We start from the raw sequence: 23,245 nt of genomic DNA, 5'->3' as shown, positions 1-23,245 counted from the left end.
GGCTTACTCGACCTAAATTGCATGTTTAGTGGCTTAGTGTTGAAATAATTATCAGGCTCAGGTAACAATTTAACCGAAGAGTTCTTTAGAAGCCAACCGCATGCCGCCGTAGGCTCGTCGTGACCTTCATTTGCCTCAAACTTATCTTAATCGCATATAAAAAAAAGGTCCGCGCATCTCCCTTCTACACACGACCAAGACGAGAGTATAGCCGTCTCAGGACCGGTTGTCTGTCGGTTTGTAGAACGAAGATTTCACCTGTGATACCTCGCACCAACGTTTTTGCTGTAGTGTGATACAAAGCGATTATAATCGTCGTACACCGAGAAAGCAATGAGACGACGATTTGTAACCGAGAATCTAATGCAATCTCAATTGGTTCTAGGCCACATGATCGATTATTTTCATTATTTATTATTGCAACGCGTCAATCTAAATTGTCTTTTGATAATTCGTATCGCATAGCTAGATCAAAAATAAGATGATGGTCACATGTACATAGCAGTAATATTTGTAGGCATCGTTTGGGCAAAATCTACAATAAGAGTAACGTAGAAATTAAGATGCAATTTGTCTGTAGGTACTGTTGTACTCAGACCAGACGGTTACGAACATGAGATCATGGATCGAATGCTCAATGCTCACCGTCTTGATATACAGGACAGGATGCATCCTACACCGGAACAGGTGACGCAACAGAAAACTGTGTCGCCAAAATGATTTTTAGGGTTTAGGCGGAGTATGTTCACTTTCTTAGGAGGTTACGTTCTGAGGACGTCACATTTTGAGTTTGTCACTTTCTGAGGTTGTTACATTCTAAGTACGTCACTTTCTGAGAACGCCATTTTCTGAGGACGTCACTTTCTGAGTTCGTCACTCTCTGAGTCACATTCTGAGTTCGTCACTTTCTGAGTTAGTCACATTTAGAGTTCGTCATGCACTTTCTGAGTACGTCACTTTTTTAAGCATAGTAACTTTTGTCTACATGACCTATAAAATTAAATTATTAATATTATTATGTATGCGTGATGCTGATTACTATATCTTGAGTTATTGGATTGCGTGACTCAAGACTTTGAATATGGCCGTTTGCTAACATGTATCAAAGCTGGTTCTTGCTCAACTAAATGCTCGAGTTTATTGTCTCGAAACCTGCGACGTTACAGCTGGCCAATGTAGTTTGTCAAGACAGTAGCGGAATGTAGTTACTAATTAGTAATAAGTCAACACTTGCGCAAATTATGGAGAACAATTTTAGGTAAATGTTGACGACGAAGTTAACGTTCATCATAAGAGTTAACGACGTAGAAATTTTAATTAGCATTATAATTTAGTAAATGTATATATAAATTAAAAACTGTAATAGATGTCATATATTAAAGAAAAAGTGACGAAGCCCTCCAGTGGTGAAGGCCGAATTCTTAAAAAACACAAATCAAAATATTTAATAAAATAATTTGATTTGTTCCCAAACTTGTTCAAATGTACCTATATTTATTTGGATGCGGTAAAAGTAAATGCTTTGTTTAGCAGTGATTTTACTAACGCTATAAGAAACATTTAATACATATTAAACAGTCATAAGTGTCATAACATAACATAAAGGCAAAGCCACATATGTACGAATTTATTACGATCATGCTCATTTTTAACGAATGTAAAATACTTTCGGTTAATGGGCCATTATCCCAATGGCTGGGCCATCTATTAATAAAACCGGACAAGTGCGAGTCGGACTCGCCCACCGAGGGTTCCGTACTTTTTAGTATTTGTTGTTATAGCGGCAACAAAAATACATCATCTGTCGAAAATTTCAACTGTCTATCTATCACGGTTGATGAGATACAGCCTGGTGACAGACGGAAAGATGAGTCTTAGTAATAGGGTCCTGTTTTTACCCTTCGGGTACGGAACCCTAAAAGACGAAGACAGTACTTGGATGTAACTTGTAGATTGTCCCGAATCGATGATTAAGCTACTTATTTCAACAACCGTTAGAAGTAACAAAGGTCAACTCGACTTCTGCTCAGACAGCATGGTAAAACGACAATAGCTTCACCAATTATCGAAGGACTACAACTAAAAAACGAGCGGTCAAGGTTGTTACCTCTGCAGTTCAACTTTAGGTGTAGTGGCAGATCTATTGTCTGCGACAATCGCACAGACGCGCGATTTCAGGATAGTAAGAGTTAATGCGAAATTGCTTCTTTCTGTGCTTAGAATTTATCACCAAAATAAACTAATGGCGTATTGAAGTTATACAAATGTATGTATTGTTGGTTATAACCAACCTATAGGATTGGATTCTTATATCATATTCTAAAATTTCTACATCGAATTTTCCGTATTTTTTTAATTTTTATCACACTTAGTAAGCGAGCTATTTCACGCATGTGCAGCGGGAGGTAACGTCCATTTTACTGCTATGGGAGTTATAGCTTTTTTTTAAATTAGGTTCTAAGTAAAATACTAGTTAAAAGTCAAGGTATAAAAAAGAGTGTTACTTTTAAAATGCTAGCGTTTATAATTTAATTGTTTTGTTTATGTTTAAAAATATTTCATTTCATTAATTTAAAGCCTATTAAAATATTTTTACACAATTTTCAATCGTAGTTGAATGCCGTCCGGTCCTTCGATGCCTAATAACCAGAGATGGGCAAAATGTAATCGACTAACGATTAACGATTAAGAACGTGAAGAATTAATTGCGACTGACGATTGAAAACGACGATTGATCAATCTTAGTTGTATAGAGTGCAACTAATTTAGTTGCAACTAAATTAGTTGCCGATTGATTTCGGACAACTAAATTTTGTAATCGACTAATTAGTTAGACTATTTTCTCGCGACTAATGTTAGAAGCAAATTGAATAGAATACCTCGGTATGACTATGTTGACAGACTGATTAGGACATCTTAACGGATGTTTAAAAATAAAATAGTCATGTATTATGAAATAAAACTATGAAAACGGATTATATATCGTATATTGAATTTATAATACATCCCGACGTTTCGAACCCTTTACAGCGTTCGTGGTACCCACATACTAAAATAATGAACAATCATAGACTATAAACTTTAAGGCTGGTTGTACATGCAAAACCAGCCTTAAAGTTTATAGTCTATGATTGTTCATTATTTTAGTATGTGGGTATTTTTGCACTTTGTAATTTTTCCTCAGTCACCCGTTGACCACGAACGCTGTAAAGGGTTCGAAACGTCGGGATGTATTATAAATTCAATATACGCGATATAATCCGTTTTCATAGTTTTATTTCATGAGTAACTATCGCGGTAACCGAAGACAATATTAGTCATGTATTACTTACGATATTTTGACCGTTTCTAAGGAGTGAGATCTGTTCTCACTATTATTTTGCTACTAAAGTAAGTAAGTTTAATGACCACACGTTGAAAACAAAATTGACCGCGTAGATAATAAACAACATGCAGATGTGTCATTCAATAGAACGTGTTATTTTTAGAAGATGCGTCGGCACTTGCACCAAAATGCAACAAACAACTTCCAGTTCCAGGTAAGTAGGATTATCCCATTGTTTTGTCACCGCGTGACACTAAAAAGAGTTTTACTATTGTCAGAGACAGCAAAATATTGATAGTTTCTATGTCTAAGATTTACTCAGTATCGTATAATTCAAAGTATTAATAATGCACCAACCTACTTTATTGTTTGCGATTTGTAAACAATGCAGTTTTTCGCTATTTGTCGTTATTACCAATATATCGTTATAATAATATTATGGCATTATTTGCATTGTCATTCAAGCATTTCAAATTAAACGTGTATACATAATTTTAGCTCAATCGGATGAAGATATCTGCTTCAAAATAAGTCGCAAAATTCTACCCAAACTAACATAGTTACAACATACGAGTACCTCCGTATGTTACATACATACGTACTTGTAGTTACATATTGCAAGATAAAAAATGCAAAAACGGGCGACTACGTAGTTTTAATATAGATTTAATCGTGAAATCTAGTCGATTGAAACTAAAACTAATTTAGTTGTTAGTCGAACATTCTCACAACTAATTTAATCGCAACTAAATTAATCGCGATTAAAAAATGACGATTGATATTTTTAATCGATTGATTAGTTAACTAAAAGATTAATCGATTAATGCCCATCTCTGCTAATAACTAGTAAAAATATGACAATATGGAAGACGAATGTCATGTCAACGTATTAAAGAATTATTTCGCTTAAAATTTAGTTTTTCTTTGCAAGTGTGATGAAAAACATTGTGTGAAACTCCGGCGGTAAGAATATCGTTACTCGAGTCTTTAATTCACTCCAGCCTGCGGCTGTCGTAAATATATACTCTCGTACAATATTTCACTTACCCCCCTCGTTGCACAATGTACTATTAACGATTCTTACTACACAAATCTTATAATTGCTAATTATTTGAGATCTGCTATAGTCTGGTTTTTATTCCGTAGACTAAAATGACATTTCATGTGTTGCTAGTTTTTTACGTCTTATAAATATAAATATAAGACATAGGTAATAGGTATAAATACTATAAATTTACTTACTTAATTTTCAAAATCGTAGTTTTTAACCCCAACTCGTAACAATAAAGAAAAACACCGTCCGCAAAATTGCATACATCTGCGAAGAAATTCAAAGGGTTACGTGTGATTTTACCAATTCGCATTTAGGTTTAGCAAATGTGAGGACTAACGCAGCGTACTACGTAGGCGAACAACACGCGAACGTGAAGCGAAGCGATGCGGCGCGGGGTGAATCAATCCTTTGATACCTATATTTCGAAGTGTTACGTGGGCGATCTCGTTGCGAACGCGAACGCCGTGGGCCCGCCGCGCCGCTTCGCTTTCGCATTCGCGAGTTATTCGCTTACGTAAGACGCAGCGTAAAGTCCATGCAACCCCTCTTGTCGCCAGCCCCCCAGGCCTTTTGTGTCCAACCCAGACAATGCAAGACCAGTCAGAATATTACAATATAAACTGGTGATCATGAAATATGTTTTTCGATAGATGATTTAAAAAAAATGGAAGGAATAAAACTATTTTCATTCAGCCCATAATACCATGTCTTTCATCAGCTTATTATCTCCTGTTAAGAAAGAAATCTATTATTTTCCTAACAAGAAACATGTTATTCTTAGTAAAGCACCCTTGAAGTCGTTGTGTCATTGTTATCGGCGCAGTGACAATCTAAACGTGATTCGCCTGTGAAGCCTTGGCGAAGTGGGTAACGCGCGGCACGTACATGCGTACACGCAGCCGTGGTACGAGTCCTACATACCATCAGCTATAGACTAACAATGTCTGTCTGCTGGTAAAGCTTGGTAGCCAATACGTATAAGTAGCACGAAAGCATGTTGTTATCGGTTTACTACCTAAAAAATTTAACTGCATGTATTGTATTACCCAAGTATCGTGTAGAAACCGTTGCTTGTGTAAATAAAGCATAGAGTAACTTATACTAGAGCGGTACTGTCATAGTAAATTTTGTAACCCCAGTAAATTCACTGCCATCTGTCGACACACTTTAAAACTAAAAATAAATATTTATAAAAATACGATAAAATGTATTTAAATATGGATAAATGATTTTTTTATTTACATTAATTATTTTTATATGATTTTGACCCATGTTCTTTCACTTCAATTATAAATAACAAACGAAACCGTCAACGCCCTCTATACGAGAGTAGGCCAAAGGTAGTGGCGCCATCTGATCGAGAATCAAATTTTCGTGATTTTCGAGGCACGTTTTTTCCTTAGACTGTATCCATCTATTACGGAGCTATATCTATATTTGACCGTACGTATGCTTATTGCATTGATACTCACATAAATGATATACATAGGAAAAGATAGAATTACAGTTAGAGAGCACGCAATCAAAACTAACGTGCTATTTAATGCTTCTTGTTAGGCATAAGAATGTTATAATGAGTGCGGATATTGAGACTCCAAATGGCAATAACACTTAAATATAATTAAAATAGCCTAGCATAGCCTAGTGTGGGGCCACAGGATAATATCTAATGTTATTAAGGTTTTTCTTTTAAATAAATATTCTTATTCTTAAAATTACTGTACTGACTAAGATATAGATGGCTTGCACTTAATCAACATTATGCTCAAACAAATGACTAATTGTAATTCTTGCGGTCAAATAACGTCGCGTGTAACACGGTCCGTCATACACGGCGACGGAAATAATGTCATAATTTTGGAATTTAGTAAAAAAAACATGTGTTAATATTAATTGACACAATCTTGAATTGACAATACTTAACACATACGTAACATTTGAATCAAGATGAAGCGACGTTAAACACAAATTAAATATCCACGTACGACCTAGACCTTATAGGAACTATTTTGCATACAAAACGTTTAACATGTACGAAATCGATGTCCAACCTTGCAAGTATGGTCGACGGCGTTAAGGCGCGTCTTACTTGAGCTGAATATATGAGAGGTAATTAAAGCCCGGCCACTTTCGAAGGCGACTAGCTGATGGCCGAACCGGAAGCAACCGAATACCAATAAATAACCCAATAATAATTAGGAAAAATTCACGGACCACGGACATATCTATTTCTACGGAAAGTTAAATAAAACCGGCCAAGTGCGAGTCGGACTTGCGCACGAAGGGTTCCATACCATTGCGTAATATCGAGCAAAAAACTGCAAAAAAAATCACGTTCGTTGTATGGGAGCCCCAAATATATATATGTATATATATATATAAATAAAATATTTATTTTATTCTGTTTTTAGTATTTATTGTTACAGCGGCAACAGAAATACATCATCTGTGCTATGCATGCATCATCTAGCTATCACGGTTCATGAGATACAACCTTGTGACAGACAGACAGACGGACAGTGGAGTCTTAGTAATAGCGTCTTGGTTTTACCCTTTGGGTACGGAACCCTAAAAAGTGTAAATAAAATATAATTTCCACAAAACATAACCCAAATGAGATCAAAGAAAGGTAACGAGTGTTATTTAGTTTATAAGTAAATTTTAGTAAAACAAACTTTCTTTTATTGTCTTCAATCTGTGAACGAATATGCTTTAAAACAATAATACATATATCGTCTAATAAGTTCGTCACTTTGTATTGTTGAATCGAAGTCACGTGTTTGCTAACACGCTCTCAATTGCTATTCAAGGTTTAAATTAATTGAAAAACCGGTGCCTTATGCTCTAATCTAAAACATTTAATACTATCTCGTTAAAACGTACCTATCTATGAATGTTATTAATTTTCATGACTACTTTTTTATGGGCCGAGGCGTTGTACTGCGCTTGTTACATGTACCTATCGCTTTCTATAATTTATAAGTTGGATGGATGCCGATTGAAAGTGAAATTCGACTTCAAATTCAATATTACTTGCAAGTTTAAGGTGTCAGTAGATATCGTCCATAATTATGATGAAGAGACTTGGTTTTCATTCATCATTTTATTTATTGACTCATTTGTTAACTCATTGACGGTAAAAATATTGTTTCCACTACCTAGCACAATCAATATTAATCATCATAACTCTCGGAGCCCAAATTTACCTTTATACCTAACTAAGGAATTATCACCAGACATTTATGAAATCAAGGCAACCTAAACCTAATTCTCAATAACATTTTTTAGAAATCAGACTCAATCTACAATGTGGTTAAATGACATTGGAAGTTCCAATACAAATGAGACCAGTTATTTAGGACGTTATGTATTGTATTTATTAGCAACAGTTAGCGATTTACCGCACACCTGTTCCACTGACCATAGCAATGGAAGTGATATCATACCATTGTAAGTCATATTTCTTGGGTGTTTGAGCTTATACTTCCGCAAAATTCAGTTTACGCTCCAATAGGCTGAGATGATCATTACCATTACCATGGGCGTTCATTAAAGTTAACACTGTGATGATTGTTTTGTGGCGTTTCTGAGAAATTACGGAATGTGTAATTATAATTAACTACAATACTATGTTTCGATGAAGATGGTATTTAGCGAGATTCGAATATCTGTGATTCTGATGATCAAGTATCATTTGACTTCCAAATACAGAGTTTTAGAAGAAAAAAATGAAGGAAAATGCTAATCGGTTCATTGCAACTGCTTTCAATCCTTACATTCTAGTAGTGGTGTCAAATTACTTTCATTTTGTCTAAATTACAGGCTAACTCGTAACATGAACTCATAAGTAGGACCATAGAGTAACTTATACTAGAGCGGTACTGTCATAGTAAATTTTGTAACCCCAGTAAATTCACTGCCATCTGTCGACACACTTAAAACTAAAAATGAAGATAATATTGTCTTCGGTTACCGCGATAGTTACTCATGAAATAAAACTATGAAAAACGGATTATATCGCGTATATTGAATTTATAATACATCCCGACGTTTCGAACCCTTTACAGCGTTCGTGGTCAACGGGTGACTGAGGAAAAATTACAAAGTGCAAAAATACCCACATACTAAAATAATGAATAATCATAGACTACAAACTTTAAGGCTAGTTGTACATGCAAAATCGGTTCATAAGGCTAGTTATACACCAATTATTTTCAAGTAAAGATATATATATACGCGATAAAAACTACGCCGGCTCCAACCCTACACCACGCCCCGAGAAGATTTAATTCCCTCCTAAATTGTAGGAGGGTATCCCAATATGGGACCGGCAACAAACTCGGCGGGACACATATTTTCAAAACATCAGAATGTCCAGCATCATCCAACACTAAGGTCTCACAGTCTATGTCTCGCTTGCTCCTTTATCAGATGGACTACAGGATCCCAAGCTGGTGGTAGAGAAAAGCTATCTTCCCTATTAAAGTTTGGATATTTCTTAATCTCAATGGCCTCGCGCAGCATTCTGGGTATGTAACGCTTCTCCTTGGCAAGAACCAGAGGCTTATCAAACTTGATTGAGTGATTGGCTTTATCCATGACATGCTCACATAATAAAAATGAAGATTTATAAAAATACGATTAAATGTATTTAAATATGGATAAATGATTTTTTTTTATTTGTATTAATTATTTTTATGATTTTGACCCATGTTCTTTTACTGATATGCGTTAAAATGGTTAAATTACAAACGAAACCGTCAACGCCATCTATACGACTGTAGGCCAAAGCTAGTAGCGCCCTCTGAACGAGAATCAAATTTTCTTGATTTTCGAGGCACGTTTTTTCCTTAGACTGTATCCATCTATTACGGAGTTATATCTATCTTTGGTAGGACTGAACTAACCTGTAGGAGGTCGCTCCTTCGGGTAGCAGATCCGGAAAAGCCCCCTCGTCCTCGTGTAGAAGTAGTATTTCGTGTTGAGGCTGTCAAGAATGGCCTGAGCTTGCGGGTTGATGCCCGACGAGCTCTCAGCTCCAGCATATGTCTGAAACAATTATTATACTCTATTAAACTCAACGTTCGGTTGGCCTTCAGCTTTTGCTTCAGCAAAAGTAGGTGCAATGGCATGATATTGGATGGTAAGTAAAAGTAAAATGTAGTCCAGCTTATATGTTGAATTTATAATGATCGCATAAAACAAAACCTTACAATATTTCCAATACAAAGGACAGACTTAATGCCATGAGGCATTCTCTACCAGTCAACCTTAAGGCAATTTCAAGCAGAGAGATCTAATCAGGCTTTTTTATGTATTTACAGCAAGTAGACAAACAGACCGCGATTGTAGATTTATTAATTGTATACCTAAGAAGTATAATGTAAAAAATACCTAAGAATCTGTCGTTAATACAAAAATAGTATATTTATTTTCTTGAATTAAACCATGTTTCTAATTATTAGTAAAATTTAGACACATTCCATATTAATGACACCTGGGCATCTCATAAAAAGTTAATCTATGGATAAAGAATGACAACTTTTGTCAGATGATGGCATTATCACGGCATTATTTACAACAAAGACAATATAGACATTATTGTACGGCCACACTTATCGGTATTCGGCGAATATTCGTGATGGCCTCTTTCATTTCCCTTGGATAGCGAGAGACGACATCACAAATATTCGCCGAATCCCTATATGTGTGGCCGCACCCTTATTATAAAACTTTGAAGTTTGAAAAAGTCAAGCATAAGTCAAATGTCTGGGAATTTCTTTGTAAACACAGAAGAATCAATTTATTTAACTTGAATTAAAAGGATTGCAGCGGCCACAAAACTACACAAAAGGTAATTAGGCAGCCAAAAGCCTCCTCCTACACACGCATTCTTGAGCTGTTCCCAGTCGTGATACGAATTGGTTCGAAAGCAAGCAGTGGGAACCGATGAAATTGTTCTACGGAGGAAATTAACATGTCCTATTCATCATGTGAACGGTAAGTATTAGAGTTTCGCTATGACGCTGACGGTGCAGATCCCGATGATGTATCGAGATTTCTCTTGCGAGTTTGTTCTTTTTAAGTGTGATTAATGTTAAAACACAGAGAGGAGCTCGAAGCCAGAACGAGAGACTGGAATTGAGTGATAGTTAAAAAACATTCCAGGGGATAACAATTAAAGGATAAGACGACTATCTCAAGCAGTAGATCCAAGGTATGCTTCTGGTTAAAATAAGAAGCGTTGATTCTAAAAGGATACAATTATATTTTAGTAGGTATAAATAGCGTTTTAACGAATCGCTACGAAAGCATTATAAATTACCTAGTCAAGCTGGAATAGACTGTGTAGGTTTGACATAGGGTACAGTTACCTCGGGTCCTCGACGCGTTGTTCAACATCAAAATTCTAATTTAGACATAACGTGTTTAGGAAACAGGTTTTACTGTTACCTACTTGCATCAGCCTGATCAGCCCGAAATCCTGTCTTATAAAAAATACGATTATAAATATGTATACCTCCTAGTTCTTATGGATACTATAGGTATGTAGATCATCTAACTCAGACTGTTGGCGAGAAGTTATTGTAGTTGACTATATTGAGAACGTAGATTTAATAGCGTGGTTTGTATTTGTACTCGTATCTTGTAAAAACAATAAAACCAAAAATATCTAAACTAGAAAACTCCTACGCAACTTGAGCTAAGTGGCTGAAATCCAATTTGTTCCTATTCTTCTATTTTTGATAGTTTGAGACGTATTTTTCGTTTTTCGGAAGTTTGTAAATGAATTGAGCACGAATTTTATTTACGCGCTACCACCTATTGGCGACAAAATTCCCTATGTAAACCTGCAGTCATTAACTTGCTATGAGCAAGAGTTGTATAAATATGCCCTTATCGGTAAACCTATTCATAGATACATACATTTAGAGTATTTAGACAATAAGAATTGTCTAAATCGACAACAGTCATGAAGGTTGCTTTCCCAAGCCGCCTTGTTATGGAGATTCTTGGAAGGTATCGCCTTATGACCATTCATTGGCAATTAGCACGCAGGCTTGAGACAGAATAATAGTAGGTATTGCTTGCATATTTTACAGGATTGTTTTATCTTATACATACTCGCCCTGTATATTGCCCCTGATTTTTTTAAAATCATCAGTTAAAAATAATAATAATATGTAGGCATAGTAAAAACTAAACTGAACAACCAAAAGTACAAGCATTTCACTGCGAGTAAAACTGCAGGTAAAAACCTTGCATAAAATACACAGTCTCGAGTGTCTCGACTTCATCAGCTTGTACGGTCGACGTCGTATATATGTTTACACTGTAGCACCTTATTCCCTTGTAATAAGGCGAACATTGTATACAATACAAGTCTTTGCACTGTACACTTACAGTGCAGTCCATATTTTAATATTCGTTCATGCGCCGGTGGCTCTCGTTTTTGCGGCGCACCGTTGCGCCTTGTTTTGATTTGCTGGACACGTTTCGGCCGTGCCGTTATTTACGAGCACTGGTTGAACACTGGTTGTGACTACTTTTACTTTTAACAAGGGTAGTAGGCAACAAAAGTAGATATTCCTCCCTTATAGACGTAACGTAACCTGATGAAACAATAACGCCTGTCTTTATCTCTAAAAATTTCACTACTCTAACCGGCATTATAACCTAATGTAGAGTAAGATGCCAGCAGTTTTCACAGTCATACATTTTTTTTCTACAATTATGCATATTAAAGAGTACCGTTTATTATCTAGTGTGTAAAGAAAAGTACAATCTGCAATAAGAGCGTGTATCAAAAACTTAATGTTTGACAGAAACTTAAAGACTGTCAAGTGGCAATTAAAATGGGCTTCATTGAAATTCTTCAATATGGTTTTACTTGTTATGTAATTGGTAGCTTTACGTAGGAATTAGGGCACAGGCACAGATCACTTAAACTACACACGTATACAATGTAAAATAAAAACCTGCTCCAGTTTTTTACCACAAGATATGTGACGCTAATAAGAATAGGTAACAGTGTTAGTTACAGAGGTGAATTAGAGTTAGACATGAACGAGTGTGTGAATACAATCGCCAAGACCGCGTCTTCCGTAATTATTAAAAAATGTAATAATAATAGGGTGTTCCGGAAGTAGAGAAAAATTTCTTTTCAAAACATGAAATTTATTGTAACCATTAAAAGTAATGATTTTGGTTAAAAGTAGACACAAAGTTAATTAAGTTATTAGATTGATACCGAATTTGCACCTACGACAACGTGGACAACAGAATATTTTTTTTCTTAGATTTTTCGCGGCCACCGCCAGTCACATTACAGCTTTTCAGGATTTTGTAGCAAATTGCAGCCACTCCTTTTGCCATACAAACTATTTCCTAAAAAAAATCGTTTTTGGTAAAAAAAATTGGTCCTAAGTCACATCTATACGACTGAATGGAAGTTAATGAGTGGTTGTACGGAAATGTTTCCTTCATAAGCATCATTGGGATTCGCCGGAACATAGGTTCAACCCTCAATAAATCTTTGAGTATTTTTTTCAGCTAACTTTTATAAAGTTATTGGTTACCTCTTTTGGCATATTCCTTTTGGTCCTTTACATTCCTATCTAGAAGCAGTTTGTTGCTCATGTGGTTTTAAACCTAGATCGTTCTTTTTTCATTCTGGCGACAGACGACTTTGATACTTTTAATTTATCCGCTGCCACTCTGACGGACGTTAAAGAGTCTTATCAAAAGTAGATTTAACTCGGTTAATATTTTCAGGGACCGTGATTGTCCTATTTCTAACCGCAATCTTCTTAAAATTAATCTCACCAGTGTCTTCATAAAGTCTTATTATTCTATATATACTAGTTTGTCAAGCTTTTACTTGAAGAAAGTGTTTTACTATATCCTTTTTAGCATGAGACTCGTAAAATAAAGGCAATTTTGAATAATCCTATTAGAAAGTGCTTCATATTCTGATCATTAATTTTGAAAAACTTATATGCAATAACGAAATTCCCGCTTTAAATGACAGATAACGAAATCGTAGATGCAACGACACCAAAACTTTTCTTTTGTTTTAATAATACTTTCAGCCAGTAAGACTTTACATGTCATTCGCGAATATATGGTTTTAAATGCTCTTGAAGCGATGCTTCTGGTCTCGGTTATTCAAACAAAATTTTCTCCGTCTGTGTGCGCCGCGAATTCCTAGGAACCGGTTGGAGACCGCGGTACGGGGCAAGTCGCAACCTCGCAACGTCACCTGTCTACGACTGGGTAAGAAATTAAGAATGAGAAAGAATCCGTAATCCGGAGGAACTGGGGCTCAGCTCATGGAAGATAATGTTTCTCCTGAAATTGCAATGCGTAAGGATACAAATTTTAAATTATTAATTTATTTATTTGACGACCGGTCTGGCCCAGTGGGTAGTAACCCTGCCTGTGAAGCAGATGGTCCTGGGTTCGAATCCCGGTAAGGGCATTTATTTGTGTGATGAGCACAGATATTTGTTCCTGAGTCATGGGTGTTTTCTATGTATTTAAGTATTTATATATTATATATATCGTTGTCTGAGTACCCATAACACAAGCCTCCTTGGGCTTACCGTGGGACTTAGTCAATCTGTGTAAGAATGTCCAATAATATTTATTTTATTTTATTTATTTTTATTAGCAGCATAATTGATTTTGATCTGACACAATCCCCTTTTAGTTTGTTGTCGTTTGTCCAACTATCAATTTTTTTACTGCAGGTTCCCATCAACTCAACTTTGTTTCGACATAGGCCGGGAAATAAATGTCCAAAAAAAGGTATAGAGGGAAATGCAAGGAACACAATTTTTAACTTCGTAGCTTTGTTTGGACTAGTTAGGAGATGAACATATCAAAAGTCCCCGGCCATAACCCTGGTGCTGGGGGGAGAGGGGGGTTTGAAGGTTCCATTTTTCGGTTTTTCGATTATATCTCGGAAACTATGCGTCTGAGCGACTTGGCCACTTATACAAAATGAAAAGAGATTTAATTTGTTACAAGTTTTATTCAGTCAAGTTTTTCGAAATCTCGTATAGTTATTGAGATATCCGCTCTTCAAGGTTTATTTAGGGCTCTCATTTCTATCTTGATTATCTACATCCGTGAAGCTGCTAGGCCGGGTTTGGGATCGTTTTCGTATAAATCGGGGGTGCTGAATTCATTTATTGTATCAACACTGACACCATTCCTAAGAAAAAACAAAATTTAAAAAAATGTTTTTTTATAAAACTCCTCTTTACGCTTAAACCGCCGATCCGATTTCGTTGAAATTTGGTACAGAGATGGTTTGAGTCCCGGGACAGTACATAGGATAGTTTTTATAACCAAAATCATCTTTTAAGGGTGTGAAAAGTGGGGTGGAAATTTGTATAGGGAATCAATAACCGCTGAACTTATTTAAATAATTGTTTAAATTATTATAATAAATTATTTAAATAGTTTGATTTAGTTGCTAATGATACCAAACATGACTTCAAACCTAAATTTAAACAGTATTAGCCTCAGGAATTCAACTTCGGCGAAGACGCTGAATTCCCCTCACACCAAATTTCACACCTTCAAAGTATGATTTTTGAGATAAAAACTATATTATATCCTGTCTCGGGACTTAAAACACCTATTTACCAAATTTCAACTAAATCGGTTCAGCGGTTTAAGCGTAAAGAGGAGTTAAAAAAAAAGTTATTTGTTTAAAGTTTATATGTTTTTTACTTTGGAAAGGTGTATTGTTGATACCATAAATGAATTCAGCACCCCCGATTTATACGAAAACGTTACCAAACCCGGCCTAGCAGCTTTACTGATGTAGATAATCAAGATAAAAATGACAGCCCTGAATATACCTTCAAGAGCGGATATCTCAAAAACTATATAAGATATCGAAAAACTTGACTGAATAAAACTTGTAACAAATTAAATCTCTTTTCATTTTGTATAAGTGGCCAAGTCGCTCAGACGCATAGTTTCCGAGATATAATCGAAAAACCGAAAAATGGAACCTTCAAACCCCCTTCTCCCCCCCCAGCACCAGGGTTACGGCCGGGGACTTTTGATATGTTCATCTCCTAACTAGTCCAAACAAAGCTACGAAGTTAAAAATTGTGTTCCTTGCATTTCCCTCTATACCTTCTTATTGCTTGGGCTAACAGTATTTCTATTCATAATCGTTCGTGTTTTAATTTGAACACATGTGTCAAGTATTCAAGTATCAAATCAACTATAACATCAATAACATCATATCAAACATAATTCATTGTGGGTCTATTGCAAATGTATTTATCCGACCGCGACCTGTAACCTGTATCCGACCGACTGTAACCTGCGTCTAAAGGTCTAAACTCTAAACTGCTGCATGATCGCAGATTTTTAGGGTTCCGTACCCAAAGGGTAAAAACGGGACCCTATTACTAAGACTCCGCTGTCCGTCTGTCTGTCACCAGGCTGTATCTCATGAACCGTGATAGCTAGACAGTTGAAAGTTTCACAGATGATGTATTTTTGTTGCCGCTATAAAAACAAATACTAAAAAGTATGGAACCCTCGGTACGCGAGTCCGACTCGCACTTGGCCGGTTTTTTTTTCTATGACACGACTCAGGTACATTAGAAATCACGCAGCCTATAGGAATATAGGTAACATTATAGATAAGTATTGTATAACGTAGCGGCTGTCATGTTTCGTCATCAAATCGTCTTTTTACCTGATAGTTAATAAGAACAATCCGAGCGCATTCCCACGAACATTAATTTAGTAATTCTCACCGGCATCGGCTATCGTAATAAACCTTATGCCGTAGGGTTATGGATGTTAATGTAGATTTACAAATAGTAAAAGAGCGCGATCAACCAACCGAGCGAGACGTTCCTTCAACTTAAGTTCGTCGATCTTTGAATCAGTCTTTCCAGTATCGGATGCTATTCGATGGGAAAATAAGAAAGGCCGAATCGGAAACCTAATGCTTGAAAGACGATATGATTCTATTATGTGAAAAGTGTGCGCGATTTATTATCGTCGTGCATTTTTATTAAGTACCCCATATGTAAATTGTAGCATACGTGTTCCAACAAAAAAAAACTGCAGTACATTTTCTGTTACGGAACAAGTATGAAATATTATACGGATAATAATTCCATAAAGTAACTTCCGTTCCGTTTCCACAAATTGTCTACACGCATAATTGTGAGTGTGGACGTTTTACGGTCTTCCGTATGGAAATAAATACTGACTTACTACTTACTTCGCTGGCTCAGCGACCCGAAGTGGATCTTGGCCTCCGATACTAGGTTTCGCCATTCGTTCCTATCCTGTGCGATCCGACGCCATTCAGCCGCCTGGATGTCACATAGGTCCTTCTGGACCTCATCGATCCACCGGTACCTAGGCATTCCGACCGGACGTCTCCCAGTTAGTCGCCCCAGATAAGCTCTCTTGGCCGCACGAACCTCTCCCATCCTCTCCACGTGACCGAGCCAGCGAAGCCGAGCAGCCTTGCTCTCGCCGATGATGTTGGGCTCGCCCACCAGTTCTTCCACCTCCAAGTTCTTCCTTACTCTCCAATAGCCATCCTCCCGTCTCGTAGGGCCTAAGATCCTTCTAAAGATCAACGTCAAGGTCAACGTCCACGCTTCGCATCCATATACGAAGATCGGTCTTATCACGGTCTTATAAACTCTAATCTTGGTTCTCCTGCTGATGAGCTTGGACGTTAATATTTTGTGAAGGGCTGCTGAACATCTTAGGGTATTCTGAATACGGATGTCGATTTCGTCTTCTCTCTGGTTGGTGTCTGTTATTGTGCAACCGAGATACTTGAACGTTGATACGCGCTTGTAATAGTTCCCGTTAACGGTTAGCCCATCTCTGCGTACCCTTCTCCGTCTTCTCATGTGGAGATACTCCGTTTTCTCCAGACTGATCCTAAGCCCCACTTTCCTACCCTCCTCATCTAGAGCTTGCGCCATTCCTCGCACTTGCTCCTCACACTCACCCAGTAGCGCCAGGTCGTCGGCGTATCCTACTATTTTGTGTTGGCCGTTCAACTCAACTCCCCCATCATACAATAAGACTTTCCGGATGACGTACTCAAGTATCAAGTTGAACAGCAAGGGTGAGAGTGCATCGCCCTGTTTGAGCCCTGTAACGACTTCAAACTCCTCTGTGAGGGCGCTACCCACTCTAACCCGCAGCTTACTTACTTGAGTGGCAACTTTGACCATTTTTACCAGCTTGTCGGGTCCTAAGGCCTTGAGAATTTGGAAAAGCGAACAGGGAACTGTCGACACTATCATATGCCTTAGTGAAGTCAACGAACACTGAGTGGATGTCCTGGCCATACTCCCATTTTTTCTCCATAAGTTGCCTTAGGAGAAAGATCTGATCCACAGTGCTCCGGTTACGGCGAAAGCCACACTGGTAATCTCCGAGAGCTGATTCCGCATATGGTTCCAGACGACCCAGAAGAATGTAAGAGAGTATCTTGTATGCTTTCGGGAGCAGCGCAATCCCCCTGTAGTTCGCACTTTTTTTCCTTGTACCTTTCTTATGTATAGGGCATATTACACCCAGGTTCCACTCCTGTGGCTGTCTCTCGTCATTCCAGATCTTAACAATAATTTCATACAGTCTGGACTGTACCGCTCCCCCCCCCCCCCCCCCCCCCATACTTCCATATTTCTCCTGGTATGCCATCAACACCTGGACACTTATTGTTCTTCAGCCTCATTATCGCCTTTCCAACCTCTTCAAAACTGGGCGTTTCCACTTGTGTACTGTGTGAAGTATCCTCTGGTACATCAATGTGAATTTCAACAGGTGGGCAATTGAGTAACCCTTCGAACTAACGTCGCCACTCATTTCTTATCTCTATTATTGATTAAAAAACTATTTATTTTATTATTTTCATCAAAACAGTAGCGGGCGATTGTGTGCTAGCTTTCCATTGCGGCTTAAATTTGACGAGCCAGACTTGGCGTGCGTTCAAAACCAGCGATGTAAAAATAAGCTATTCAAACTGTCGAGCACTGTCGAGTCACATTCAAGGTCGATTTCTCATTTTTTCTGTCAAAAGTAAGAATAAGAATAAAGTATGTACACTGCGATTTTCTTACTCGATTATTAAAATCGATTTTGAAAACAGACGAAATGATAACTACGTTCTTATATTATTATGCAGCTATATAATGTACGTAGTGAAAAGCAAATATTATTAACAAACAGGTTATGGTTACTTCTATATTGCAATTTTGTTTAAGTTTTCCGAATGATCCTAATATTAAAAATATATGGATTGAAGCAACTGGTCGTAAAAAATGGTTTCCTACGCAAAATGTTACACGCTCGGTCTCTCTACAAATTGCTGAACTCTTTCCTTCTATCTTGATATAGTTCTGTGATTTTTATTTTAAAATTTAATTCGGGCAACAAGGCCCATATTACATGTACCTTATAGACTAACATACATATAAATTTCATAAACTTAAAAACTAAACACAAATTTGGCAATAGAACGGCGTGGCTCCGTTGAATCGTCAACGTGAATTATCATTTCCTCTGTCGAAAATAATTATCATTTCCTCTGTCGGTTCTTATCGATATTTTAGAGTCGATGCCGTGTTCTAATCGATCTGTGAATCGATGCTTTTGAATCGTTTCGCGTGGCTTATGTTTCTCATCACTAAATTACGCTCGTGACGTCAAAGTACCTACGCAAAATGTTACACGCTCGGTCTCCCTACAATTTGCCGAGCTCTTTACTTCTATCTTGATATAGTTCTGTGAGTCCGAATAATAGTCCGACCAATAGTCAGAAGCAGAAATGATGCCTTTCACCAGAGTTAAACATTCTTCTTTTCATTTCGAATACGATGAAAGTAAAATGCATGTGGTTTTTTTTAACACATGACTAAGTATACATTTTTTATAGTATTTCTTGAGGGTACTTTCAACAATTCAGACAAAAGTATCGTTATTTATGGAATGGAGAGTCAAATATCAGAATGGAAATTGTATAAAAAATCCATTTTAAATCAAATTTCAATTGCTTATCGTAAAAAAAAAAAAAAACATTTTTGGTACAAGCTTTTATCGCTGACTGTACTTTTCTTTCCACAGGCAACTAATACTCATAGAGACAATTCTAAAAACCCCAAACACAATTAGGTTGCGTTGTTTTATCACAGAGTTCCGATAAACCTCCTGTCTCCATCATCAGATCAGCTTGATGGTACCATAATATTGCATTGTCACCCGACATACATTTATATGTATGCAAATTTTCAGCTTCATCGGAAACCGGGAAGTGGGTCAAATTTAACTTGCAAGATTTGACCCTTACAAACATGTTACATCCATATTACCTACATATTTACATATGTACATTGCAAGTTAAATAAAAGCTTGTAAAAATCGTACTTCGAACGTAAAATGCTGCACGTATCGTTTTCTGCACACCTTTTAGAACAACAATGACCCTCTTTCAGAACATGAGAAATGAAAAATAAACTTTTCATCACACTTGCTCCGTAAGCGTGCTATTTCACGCATGTGTAGCGGAAGGTAAATTTAGTTTTTTTCTTCGCATGTGTGACGAAAAACATCGTGTGTAACGTGTAACTTGGGGGGAGGGTAAGAATATTGAAAACTGGAGTCTCTAATGCACTCCAGCCTGTGGCTGTCGTGTATCTAAATTTTGCAAACAAGGTTGTTTGCAAAATTTCACTTACGTCCCTCGTAGCACAATGTACTATTATCATCGACGGCTATACAACAAGCATTCATAAATAGCAAGAAAATACAAGGCAAGATAAATGCTTGATTTGGCTTTCTCTTAGTTTTAACTAATTGATTGATTTTATTGCACCTATTCAAGTAATTGTTTCTTGCAGCTTACTCAAGTAGTACAAGTAAAACATATAACTGCATATTTATGATAAGTGAATAATGAAATTAATTGGTGGTATGCAATATTAGTGAGCATTTTCTTTCCATAGTAGCAAAAGCGTACATTGTATTAATACTATACTAAATGTTTTGTAAACTTATTGAATGTTGTACATTAACATGAACGCGATGATTCGGTATTTAAGATGAATGAAGGATGATACAAATCGTGCATTGTTTTTAATCTGAAAAGGCTAATAATAACAAATCAATCCAATTATTATACCTGCATAATTGGATGCAGCGTCACGCAAGAGTTGGTTGAATTATATAAATTGTTTTAATTACTACTCCATCGAAACAGTATTACTGTGAAAGGCCAAGTCATTCTGGCCGAATCGCACCGTTTAATAGTAATTAGTATACAATTTAAGCGTAACTTACTAAAAGCGACCTCCCTTTCAGTTGAGCGGAGACCAAAAGCAGGCCAAGGAAGTGGTCAACGGTGGTACGATCGTGACTTGGATCCCGGTGCAACCGTTAATGGTATGGTGAATGAATCGACAATTATACCCACTTGTGTTACTGAATAGGAAGATTTATTGGTGAGAAAAGCTTTTTTACGTAATAGTTTTCATCAAACCAGACAAAACACTGGCACTGCTGGGCTGGACATAGGCTTCCCTCTTCCTTGAACTCCACAAACTTTTGCCCCTTATTGCCACTCTCATCAAGTCTACTCTTTACTAGAGCGATTCATTTTGTGGAAAGTTTAGCCACCTGCGTTCTACCTACGTTGTAGCCATTCCAGAACTCAGCAATACTACGAGCAATGCATTTTTAGCCGCTGCCACTAATATTTGGACAATCTCCACGCAACATCGCTCGTGCACCTCACATTACTGTACCCACTACCTACCCCAGCCTAAAAGTCTGTTCACACCGATCACTCGACACGACAGCCTTACACACGTGCTTGTTTTGGCTACTTTCCCCGGCATCCCACGACGTTCGGTAATTACAAGCGCCGCCATTGTCTGGGACTTTCGCTAGCTTGTTTAGCTTTAGCTTCTCTATTTATGTTTCTAACTAAATATTGTGACCTTTTCGTTACGTACTCCCCAAGACGCTAGGATTAACTGATTTGGTCTTTGTAAAATCCTCATAATTCAAGGTCACTGACTGAATAACCCGCCAGGACCTACGTTTACAGCGATTTTACGTGAAGCCATGTATGGCCAAGTCCATAAATATGTATATATTTCTCCACCTTTGAGAAGAATGTGTATAAATATTTATGTCCTTGACTGTACATGCATTAGTTTAGTGTAAGGTTAAAATTTGGTTTTAGTAATTATACTAACAAACTATCAACTCTAATAAACGAAATAATAGCAGGTTCTTAATTCGAGAACTCAAACTCTCTTCAAAGTCCAGTTACCTAATTTGGAAGTGAAAATAACATGATTTCATGCTCGTCGCTCGACGTAACGCCCGTTGATATCTTTTCTATTACGGCAACGGCGACCAGACGTAGTTATTGTATCAATCGTCCACGTTGATAACTGACGATTCGTAAATCTTATTCCAAAGACGTGAGGTCCATCGATGACCAGTTAAGTATGTTTAAATCCGATTTTAAAAGACTAGGAGGCCGTCAAGGCAGCATCTTTATTCTTATTATTTACAGAAAGATAAATAAAATATCTAAAGATTGTCGAGTCTAGTGAATAAACGCCATCACGCTGTAAAGTGTAAATTTAAAATAAATGTAGTAATACAAGATTATTTGCAATATAAACAAGTAAATGAAATGGATTCCTTAAGAAAACGATATTATATAGTCTGGGAACGTTTTCTACAAGCTATTAATATGAAATTAGATACATGTATGTGTATATGTATATGTTGATTTTTCCCCGAGCCAGCTCATTGATAAATTATGCCTACACTACAGTAACTAACCTACTCGTATAGTGTCGTGATATAAAATCTAAAAAGTAATGAAAATGTTTTTATTTTTGTAAATACTAATTTTTATACGCGTTCTTGGCTTAAGTCAGGGTTGTTAACCTGTCTATTGTCAACAGATAAATGGGTCATTTTTTATTTTTCTCAGATTTTGATAAAATTTTGTGGATAGATACTTACTCTGTACAACATAAGCGCAATTTCACTGTATGTCCTACAAAATCTTCCACTGAGTTACGGAAAAATTCCATACGTTATTTTTTTTTGTCCCAAAGGCCGTGCGAGGATAAGCTAAGTGAATCTGCCCCCAGCGGGATCTTTTTTCGATCATATTTCGTTTTTTTGTTAAGTTCCGGGGTCTGAAATTTTGCATACTTGTTACTAATAGAAAGCCACATCATCAAAAAAAATTACAAGCCAAAACTCGCTGGGGGCAGATTCACTTAGCTTATCCTGGCACGGCCTTTGGATTTCGTGTTTATTCCGACCAGAATAAGGAGATTTCAAACCTACCAATTTTTATCAAAATCTGAAAAAAAAAAATGGCCCAAATAAGTTTATGTCTTGTCGGTGCAAGTGGCCCTAAATAATCACCGAGAAGAATCCAAAGATCTCAAACACCACTTTTTTCCTATGTCCAATTTCCGCTTCCACCGCTAGATTAGCTAAAGCAGCGGTTCTCAAACTTTTGGAAAGCGAAATATATGACGGAGACCCAAAAAAATATATCGTTCGTCACTATATAACTGTAGCCCAGAGATGTAGAAGACCTGGTTATTGATTTGTTTTCGATTTTTCTCGCGGAGCCCCCACAGAGGCATTGCGTTGCGGAGCTCTAGGGGTCGCGCAGTACACTGAGAATGGCTGAGCTAAAGCATTGTCAATGAATATGCAATATCAGCTATATTGAACGCCAAGCGGTTAAACAATTGTTGCAATCCTATGGAGAGAAACAATCATAGCGAGTATAGTATTATTAAGACCCG

General features: G+C 37.0%; 1 protein-coding gene across 2 annotated transcripts in view; it reads right to left on the bottom strand.

The window, feature by feature from the left end:
- The window catches only part of LOC134744302 (uncharacterized), a 63,263-nt gene that overhangs the window by 27,885 nt on the left and 12,133 nt on the right, over positions 1 to 23,245 (bottom strand). For both annotated transcript variants that reach the window (XM_063678075.1, XM_063678074.1), the window contains exon 2: positions 9,287 to 9,428. In XM_063678075.1, coding sequence (XP_063534145.1) covers positions 9,287 to 9,428 — 142 coding nt within the window. The remainder of the gene's footprint in view (positions 1 to 9,286; positions 9,429 to 23,245) is intronic.

The sequence above is a fragment of the Cydia strobilella genome, chromosome 9 (genome assembly GCF_947568885.1).
Source record: "Cydia strobilella chromosome 9, ilCydStro3.1, whole genome shotgun sequence".
Taxonomy (NCBI): Eukaryota; Metazoa; Arthropoda; class Insecta; order Lepidoptera; family Tortricidae; genus Cydia; species Cydia strobilella.
This window is presented reverse-complemented; position numbering and strand designations above follow the sequence as displayed.